General features: G+C 43.6%; 1 protein-coding gene across 1 annotated transcript in view; it reads right to left on the bottom strand.

The window, feature by feature from the left end:
• Positions 1-1,408: 1,408 nt before the first annotated feature.
• Positions 1,409-10,668, bottom strand: part of ALG5 (ALG5 dolichyl-phosphate beta-glucosyltransferase) — a 66,009-nt gene continuing 56,749 nt past the window's right edge. Inside the window, exons 8-10 of the mRNA XM_075334600.1 lie at positions 10,467-10,618; positions 4,136-4,221; positions 1,409-1,883 (exon numbers count right to left, since the gene is read on the bottom strand). Coding sequence (XP_075190715.1) covers positions 1,768-1,883; positions 4,136-4,221; positions 10,467-10,618 — 354 coding nt within the window. The 3' untranslated portion in view covers positions 1,409-1,767. The remainder of the gene's footprint in view (positions 1,884-4,135; positions 4,222-10,466; positions 10,619-10,668) is intronic.

Here is a 10,668-nt window from a genome sequence, read left to right as displayed (position 1 = left end):
TGTGTGTGTGTGTGTGCGCGTGTGCGTATGTGTGTATGTGTGTGTGTGCGTGTGTGCGTTGCGATCTAACGTGTGATTGTGTATGCACAATCTGATGTATGACAGTGCCGGCCAGAGGCAGGGGAGGACCACTGTGGAGCATACCTGCTGGAAGCGTGCAACGAGGATCACAGGAGGACCTGGCTGGGGTCTTGTAAGTACGATTCTACTGGTGAAAGCTCTGCCTTATTTTGGGTGGTAAACTTACCTCCAACCCGTGTTTCCCCTGAGAATAAGCCCTACCCCAAAAATAAGCCCTGTGCTCATTTTTCAGAGCAAAAAATATAAGACAGTGTCTTATTTTCGGGGAAACACAGTTTATATTATTTTACAAAATAGTAGGTAAATCAGGGGACCCAGGAATCGACAATCCCTACAACATGCTGGATTTGTTTGCCTTGCCTGGTCAGACAAATGTAGTATTATACTATATACATATTAGATGAACAGTCACCTAAAAGAAAATCTGTCACCAGGTTTTTGCTCCCCCATCTCATAGCAGCATAATGTACAGACAGAGACCCTGATTCCAGCAAGGTATCACTTATTGGGCCGCTTAGTATAGTTTTGATAATCTACTACTGATTAAACAGTGAATTTATCATTAGAGGACTACTTAGCCTGCTGCCAGGTAGTCAAGCATATTCATAAGCGCTGTATAACCCTGCACCCTTCATTGATAGGCAGCTTTGGGTGTGCTGTATATGGACAGAAAACTGCCAATAGAGCTTCATATTCATATAACTGCTAGATCTGCAGCAGAGAAAACATTTATTTTATCAAAATGACAGCAAACCGCTCAGTAAGTGACACATCGCTGGAATCAGGGTCTCTGTCTCTACACTATGCCGCTCTCAGATGGGGGAGCAAAATCCTGGTCACATATTCCCTTACTACACAGACCTCTCGATCCAGCCAGTATGGAGTTCTCTTACAGAAAGACTCTCTTTTGGTTGATAGGGCAAGCGTTGTATTCCCCTTTAAATATGATTTGAACTGAAGATCACCTGACACAAACGTTTATTACAAATTACATTTCATCATCTATGTGATTGCATACTTGTGAATCCTCACAGCATGCAGTGTGCGCGCAGCAGTCAGGATTCTCTGTGATAAAAACGGTCTGGGCGTGTGACTGCAAGTATGTGATTTGTGTACATACGGCCACATGCCAACTAGACTACACGTAAGGCCAGACATGTCTAGTCGGAATGTGGCCAGACGTATGCAAATCACATGACCGCACACTCCTGACACTGGCACTGGAGAATCATGACAGCATGCACTGTGTGGGCTGTGTGGATTCGAAAGACTGCAGTCGCATAAAGTGAGTGAATGAAAAAGTAAAAAAAAAAATGGATAACATGTATATGTAAAAAGGGACATTTTTAATGAGTTTATGCCATTAGACATATTATACAGAATTTCAATTATATGTTAAAAAAAAACAAAAAAAAAAACCAAAACATTTGAAGAAATGTCTGCTTTCCTTCACCTTTTTGCCCACCCGATAAACTGGTCAAGGGTCGGACATGAAAAATATTCTGTATGCAGTGGACTTGTCCTTAAACAAGGATGCCTGCACCAGCCATCGATTTGGTACGCCACCACCAGAGATTGTTTCAATGCACCAGAAAATATAGTCCCATACCAACCCAGGATCTCCCGAGTTGTCGGTGAAGTTGGGCACTTATCAAGAGAAAAGTTTCCAAAAATTATTATGAAATCTTAATCCAGCTTTCTGGTGGTATCCAACTTCCAGGCACCGGTGAGATAGCGCAGCCGTATGAAAAGGAGGTCTCTTCCCATTTGCAACCAGCTCCAGAAAGGCACCAGTTTAGATCCTGTATATACATAAACACACCAGATTTACAGGAGCAAACAAATGTAATCATCTTATACACATACATGGCAGTATTCATGGGGCACAAATATATGTTTATGTTGATGAATTTGTGGCGTGCGTGTGTCCGTGTCCCAGCTAAAGGAATCCGCACCGTGGAATTTACAATCACAAAATTTTGCAGACACCTCATTCAGTCAGGGGATGTCCTAGACTGTTTTGAGGGGAAAATGTAATCCTGCGCTTTACAGTTATTTGCCAAAAAACCTGCTTACATTAAAATCAACTGGAGCTGGGAAAGAATCTGTTATTATAGTCTTGTATTATGGACAGAGAAAGACACCCCCCCCCCAAAAAAAAGAGACACACACACACACACGGAAAGAGACACACACACACACACACACACACACGGAAAGAGACACACACACACACGGAAAGAGACACACACACACACACGGAAAGACACACACACGGAAAGAGACACACACGGAAAGAGACACACACGGAAAGAGACACACACGGAAAGAGACACACACACACGGAAAGAGACACACACACACGGAAAGAGACACACACACACACACACGGAAAGAGACACACACGGAAAGAGACACACACGGAAAGAGACACACACGGAAAGAGACACACACACACGGAAAGACACACACACACGGAAAGACACACACACACGGAAAGACACACACACACGGAAAGACACACACACACGGAAAGACACACACACACGGAAAGACACACACACACAGAAACTGACACACACACACACACAGAAACTGACACACACACACACACACACACAGAAACTGACACACACACACACACACAGAAACTGACACACACACACACACACAGAAACTGACACACACACACACACACAGAAACTGACAAACACACACACAGAAACTGACAAACACACACACAGAAACTGACACACACACAGAAACTGACACACACACAGAAACTGACACACACACAGAAACTGACACACACACAGAAACTGACACACACAGAAACTGACACACACACAGAAACTGACACACACACAGAAACTGACACACACACAGAAACTGACACACACACAGAAACTGACACACACACAGAAACTGACACACACACAGAAACTGACACACACACAGAAACTGACACACACACAGAAACTGACACACACACAGAAACTGACACACACACAGAAACTGACACACACACAGAAACTGACACACACACAGAAACTGACACACACAGAAACTGACACACACAGAAACTGACACACACAGAAACTGACACACACAGAAACTGACACACACAGAAACTGACACACACAGAAACTGCTTGTATGTTTGAGGTAATATATTGGCTGTTTTGACAGTTACCCTAGATATTAATCAGGTGGCCTATAGCAACCAATCACAACTCTGCTTCTACTTTCTTAGAGGTCAAGGAGCAGATTAGTTGCTAGAGGCAACGAAGGACATTGTTAGTATAGAACAGCTTATGTGTATATAGAACCTAGGGATACATAACCTCTGATTGCTTATACTTGCAATTATTTATGTTTATCTATAGCATTTACCATATAGCTTAATCTACATTCTGATAGAACTGTTAAGGACCATATAATAGATACTATATATTCTTATTTTACTTAAACTTCATTTTCACATTGGGAAAGGGGGGATGGGGGAGAGATTGAACATTTTAGGATTTTGATATGTATTTAAAGTATCTTTTTTACGTATATTTCTTGGTCCCCCAGTAAACCTGTACTATACTGATATACTATAGTATTGAAGCATTTAGAAAAGAAACGAAAAAAAAAAAAATAAATCTATGAAGCCATGCCAGGCCTCTTCTGTATGATTAGTGATTGGTGCCCAAAGGGACATCTATACAGTTTAGAACCATTTAAGTGCCGCTGTTAGAAATGGACTGGAATAGGATACAGGTTCTCCACTTTAGATAGAAGAAGAAATCCCACACATGATGTCCACATATCCTAGCAAAGCCTATTAGAAGAGGCTCCCACGACCCCTTTTCTGTAGTGAAGGGCGACTTTCCTCCGCCATATAGTGCAAATGATGCCACCATGTTGCCTGTTCTCCCCTCCCACCATTATGCCTGCAATCTTGCTCCCATTAGTGATGACTATGCATTACGCTTCAGGCTTTCATTGTCAGTCTGGCTTGTACGGTAAACAACATAACGCAGCGGCGTGCGGTGTAGGATTCATCTTACCTTCAATCTCTGTCCAATTTACTGCAATTTCTGCAATAGGGATCTTTAAACATTGGGCTATATATAGCAGCTCCACATCAAACGCCCTGCGTAAACCGGAGACACAGCATATTGATCAGCGCTTTACAACAGCTACTGCAGATGTCATTACTGCCCTGCGCCGGGGCCATTTACAAATCATGTGGTTTAGCCGCTCACAACGTCTTCTTATAAAAGGAAGGTTAATTACAGAGATGACAAGGTCAATGCACCCTGTGGTCTAATGGCAACTTAATCAAAACCCTCCTCAGTCGGGTGGACAAATGCATGCAGTCTTCTCAATAAAATATACGTTAAAAGGGCATTTAAAGGGGACATAGCATAAGTGGTGGGACCCGCACTTCGGTGAAGATGGGTTAGAGCAGTGGACGTCCACATCCACGGGGAGAGTAAATGGAGGGATGGTTGTGGGTGTGTGATGCGCTCTCCATTCACTTCTAGGAGAGTGGTTGTGATTGTCCTGATGAAATTTCGTGTTGAATAAATCACATTCTGGGGAACGTTTTTGCTTATTCGCCACATGGCAGAGCGGGGGGTTTTACCCTCATCCCCCATTGTCAAACGTTATATCTAGATGGATATATTCCATATTTTTTTGGTTATAAGACGCACAGGATTATAAGACGCACCCCAAATTTAGAGATACAAAAAAAAATAAAAAATAAAATAAAAATAAAAAATGGGATCTGTCTTATACTCCAGTGTTGTCTTACCGGAGGGGGGCAGCAGAGATGGTGAGGCGGGAGTCACAGGAGGAAGAGGTTGTGCTGGCAGCCGCGGCGGGTCTGTGGCATCAGCAGCAGCGGGTCAGTAGTTGCAGCAGGCCAGTGCGGTGAATGTCCCAGTCTGTCCACGGTCCTGGTTCAAATGATGGCGCCTGAAGCGGCGCATGCGCAGATGGAGCTCTCATCCAGGGGCTCCACCTGTGCACGCACTGACTCCCGGCGCTATCATTTGAAACTGGGACTGCGGACACACTGGGACACTTGCCGCACAGCCACCGCAGTCCACACAGCCACCAGCCCGCACGCACAGTGTGGCAGCCAGCAAGCCACCCACACAGACAGGCGCCGGCCGGCCGCACGCAGCCACAGGCACCCCGCCGGCCGCACGCAGCCACAGGCACCCCGCCGGCCGCACGCAGCCACAGGCACCCGGCCGCCCGCACGCAGCCACAGGCACCCGGCCGCCCGCACGCAGCCACAGGCACCCGGCCGCCCGCACGCAGCCACAAGCACCCAGCCGCCCCACGCAGCCAAAAGCACCTGACCGCACCCCCGGTAAGCTATATTCGGATTTTAAGATGCACCCCTCATTTCCCTCCTAAATTTTTGGGAGGAAAAGTGCGTCTGATAATCCAAAAAATACGGTATATCTAGATGGAGATATAGTATTGGGGCACCAAAAATTAGAAACACTAATTGTAAAATTAAAGTGAAGTGCTATTATAAATAAATATAAGTATAAAACGCACAATTCATGGAGCCATAATCACATCAACTTAGTAATAATATATATTTCATCTAACAAAATAATATATGTAAAGTGTCAAGAGAAGACTGAAATACTCATATAAGGTGTATGATAAATTATACAGTAAGGATAGCACAAACAAGGTAAATAATATCCCAAATTTAGTACAGCATTATTAATACAGACCACATCGCATGCATGTTCAGCCCAACGCGCGTTTCGCCTACGGCTTTGATGTCAAGTATATCTGTGTGTTTATACTTAATTATAGAACATCACTTTAATTTTACAATCAGCGATTGTCATATTTTATCTAATGTATGTGACCTAATATATCGCTATTTGGATTTTTTTTATGTAATTATTTATTGCACTCATACACCTGCTTCATGTATATATTTTTAATGTGAAGCTCAGTTAGGGTGTCTACCACAAAGATGCATCCTGTGGTCACAGAAATGCAGCCTGGAGCTCAAAAATGCATCCAAAAATGCATGCGTTTTTGGATGCGCTTTTTACAATGCGTTTTTTTTTATTCAATGGGTCAAAAATAATGATGGGCGGACCCGGACTGTAAAGTCCCACCCCGACGAGTTCAAAGGCACCCGAGTACCGCGGGCCTGAACCCGGAATTCTCAGGGAATTCTAAGTACTGATCTGATCCGGCACTCAGGAAATTAAAAAAAACAAACAAAAAAAACTAATAAAAGTAAAAATAAAAAGGAAAAAAAATAAAGAGTATGTGATTAGTTGCAGTCAGATGCACCCCCACCCTGTGTGACAGCCTATCTGACGCTTCCAATCACAGGCCTGGTCTGTAGGTCTATATCGTACAGTAAAAAATAAATAAAATTGGTGTAGGATCCCCCCATGTTATGAAACCCAGCAGAGACAAAGCCTACATAGGCTGCAGTCCCTAGCTGTGCGCTTATCTTGGCTGTATATCAAAATAAGAGGAACCGCATTCGTTTTTTTAAAAAAATTAAATAAATAATTTTTTAAAAAACTGCATTAGGTTTCCTCTAATTTTGATACCCATCCAACATAAAGCCCGACAGGCTGGCGAGACTCATACTTATTGGGAGCCCCCAGCCTAACAATAGCAGCCTGCAGCCGCCCAGGATTGTCGCATCCATTAGATGCAACAGTCTCGGAACTTTACGCTGCGCTATGAAACATTTTTCCACAAAATTTTCCAGAAAAATGCTAGAGTACCCAATTGACTTCCATTATACACATTATAAACCCTCCCCCCTCCCCACAAAAAAAACCCTGTCCTCAATAAAGGATATTGATGAAAAGGAATCCATACGTTCATTTTATAGATCAGTTTGCCTCACTGAAATTAATGGATGGGCATATGGAAGATTTTTGCTCTACAGATGTAACACCCCCTATAGTGCGGAGATTGATTGTACCTAGTAATCAGCAATTCCCCTACAGCACCACAACAAAAGACCCCCATACACATTAAATAGTCGTTGGGCTGAAAAATCATTCTGCCTACAAGTGTCTCCCCCTTACACAGGGCTCGTTTGCCTGAGTGCTATTGTGTTCTTTATGAGAAAGCTGCCAACTGACATACAAAATCAGACATGGACGATAGACATCACCCCAACAATCAGTTGACCAGCGCCCCTATATACACATTAGAGTGAAAGATGAACCCAGTGATATCTGTGGGTGCAGCTGACAATCTAATGTACATGGGGGGCTTAAAACACTGACACTTTCTGCTGAAATTAGTAAACTACATTGCCTTGCGAAAGTATTCGGCTCCCTTGAATTTTTCAACCTTTTCCCACATTTCAGGCTTCAAACATAAAGATAAAAATATTGCTTATTTTAAAGTTTTTAAAAAAAAGAAAACTGAAAATTGGGGCGTGCAATATTATTCGTCCCCTTTACTTTCAGTGCAGTAAACTCACTCCACAAGTTCATTGAGGATCTCTGAATGATCCAATATTGTCCTAAATGACTGATGATGATAAATATAAGCCTCCTGTGTGTAATCAAGTCTCCGTATAAATGCACCTGCTCTGTGATAGTCAGATAGCATCATGAAGACCAAGGAACACATCAGGCAGGTCCGTGATACTGTTGTGGAGAAGTTTAAAGCCGGATTTGGTTACAAAAAGATTTCCAAAGCTTTAAACATCCCAAGGAGCACTGTGTATGTGATCATATTAAAATGGAAGGAGTATCACACCACTGCAAATCTACCAAGGCCAGGCCGTCATCCAAACTTTCATCTCAAAAAGGGAGAAGATTGATCAGAGATGCAGCCAAGAGGCCCAGGATCACTCTGGATGAACTGCAGAGATCTACAGCTGAGGTGGGAGAGTCTGTCCATAGGACAACAATCAGACATACACTGCACAAATCTGGCCTTTATGGAAGAGTGGCAAGGAGAAAGCCATTTCTCAAAGATATCCATAAAAAGTGTTGTTTAATTTTTGCCACAAGCCACCTGGGAGACACACCAATCATGTGGAAGAAAGTGCTCTGGTCAAATGAAACCAAAAATCGAACTATTTGGGCACAATGCCAAATGATATGTTTGGCATAAAAGCAACAGAGCTCATCACCCTGAACACACCATCCCCACTGTCAAACATGGTGGTAGAAGCATCATGGATTGGGCCTGCTTTCCTTCAGCAGGGACAGGGAAGATAGTTAAAATTGATGGGAAGATGGATTAAGCCAAATACAGGACCATTCTTGAAGAAAACCTCTTGGAGTCTGCAAAAGACCTGAGACTGGGACGGAGATTTGTCTTCCAATAAGACAATGATCCCAAACATAAAGCAAAATCTACAATGGAATGGTTCACAAATAAACATATCCAGGTGTTAGAATGGGCGAGTCACAGTCCAGACCTGAATCCAATCGAGAATCTGTGGAAAGAGCTGAAAACTGCTGTTCACAAACGCTCTCCTCCAACCTCACTCAGCTCGAGCTGCTTGCAAAGGAAGAATGGGCAAGAATTTCAGTCTCTCGATGTGCAAAACTGATAGACATACCCCAAGCAACTTGTAGCTGTAATCGCAGCAAAAAGTGGCGCTACAAAGTATTAACTTAAAGGGGACGAATAATATTGCATGCCCCAATTTTCAATTTATTATTTTTTAAAAAAGTTTAAAATAAACAATAAATATTGTTAACCTTCACAATTGTGTCCCACTTATTGATTCTTCACCAGAACATTAAAATTTGTATCTTTATGTTTGAAGCCTGAAATGTGGGAAAATGTCGAACAAATTTAATACTTTCGCAAGGAACTGTATATAATGCATGAATGTACTGGGCTATGCCATTTGTAACCACTCCGGTCTGGCTGAGATGAAGGGTCCCGGCTGACAGACCCCATCTATTCAGTCAACGTCCTATGACTGGTTTGAAAATCATTTGTGAAACATCCTAACATTTGCATGGGGGAGTAAAGTAGTCGCTCGTGTACAGATAGTTATTGTAGATATTGGCATATGGATATGTGAACAGATAGCTACAGCCCTAATGCTTTCTCCATAGGATTACTATACATTGCCTGGTGTAAGGGTTCCCACAGGGCCGGTCACTACAGGAAGCTCAGTGCAGACACTGGCGGAAAGTAGCACAGTTTAGCTCTGAAGCCCGTAGATTATATAATCTTGCTGTCAGCGGCAGTGACCGCTCACATGTGAATGGTGTTTAGTGCAGCATGTCTGAATACACCAATGTTTAGTTAAAGGCTGCAAGTCACCTTCTGGAGACAGAAAAGGTCTTAATATTTAGAGAATACTCGCGCAAGATAATCCTGGGGGCGAGGAATGGTAACAATTTGCTTGTAAAGATAAAAATAAATTCATGCAGCTTCAGCTAGAAGCCCAGTGCCCCCAGCTACATGAAGACCCTCCATGTATAATACGCCCGTGTGGGGCAGGCCTTACTAAGTACCGTATTTTCCGACGTATAGGACAACTTTTTAACCCCTGAAAATATTCTCAAAAGTTGGGGGTCATCTTATACGGCAATGCACGGTGCTGCATGAGCCCATTGTTTAGTAATGTCATCCTACTGGTCTCCTACTATGCTGTTTACGCACAATAAAAAATATTCTCACCTCTCCTCAATTCCTGCGGTGCCCTCTAACCTGCTTCTTCTGGCAGAAAGCAGGCCCATACACCCCTCCGTGATAGCGTCTGGTGCAATCTGCCATCATGACTTTACTGCAGTTGAATGCTTTGCTGTGCCGTAAAGCATTCAACTGCAGTAAAGTGCTGAAAGCAGCAGTGTCCCCATGTACAGGACGCGATCATGGAGGGGTCTATGTGCCTGAGGTCAGCAAGAAGCACTCCTCCATGATCGCGTCCTGTATATGGGGCCGCTGCGGTCAGCGCTTTACGACACCGCAAAGCATTCAACTGCAGTAAAGCCATGATGGCAGCCTGCTGCAGCGGCTCTGTGCACCGGACGCTATCACGGAGGGGTCTTTGGGCCTGCTAAAAGAAGCAGCTGAGGACACCGGGGGAACGGAGGAGAGGTGAGAATAATTTTTATTGTGTGTATACAACGGCATAATAGGAGACCAGTAGGAGGACATTGGGCTTATTACTACAAAGGGGGGACAAGGATGGGCACATTACTGCAGGGCACATTACTAAGCAATGGGCTCATTACTCGGGTTGGCTTATACTAGAGTATATACGATATATCCCAAGCTCTATATTTTAACTGGAAAAGTTGAGGGTCGTCTTATACGCCCAGTCGTCTTATACGCCAGAGAGTACGGGATAGATAGATAGAGAGAGAGAGAGAGAGAGAGAATAAGAGAACTTACCAGCGATCAACGTGGAGAGCGGTGAAAGTGCGAGCAGCAGCTTCCCGTGTGAACAGCTTGAATCCACACTGGGTGTCTTTGACCCCCCGAACACACAAGAACCAGACGAGTGAATGGAAACCGTACATGAGGAAGGTCCTGAAAAGGGACCGCTGGGAAACAAATGGTGCCAAGATTAACCCTTTTACATCACAACTTTTAT

This window comes from Anomaloglossus baeobatrachus, chromosome 2, assembly GCF_048569485.1.
Source record: "Anomaloglossus baeobatrachus isolate aAnoBae1 chromosome 2, aAnoBae1.hap1, whole genome shotgun sequence".
Lineage (NCBI taxonomy): Eukaryota > Metazoa > Chordata > Amphibia > Anura > Aromobatidae > Anomaloglossus > Anomaloglossus baeobatrachus.
The sequence above is the reverse complement of the archived record's forward strand: the minus strand, read 5'-3'. Positions and strand labels throughout refer to the sequence as shown.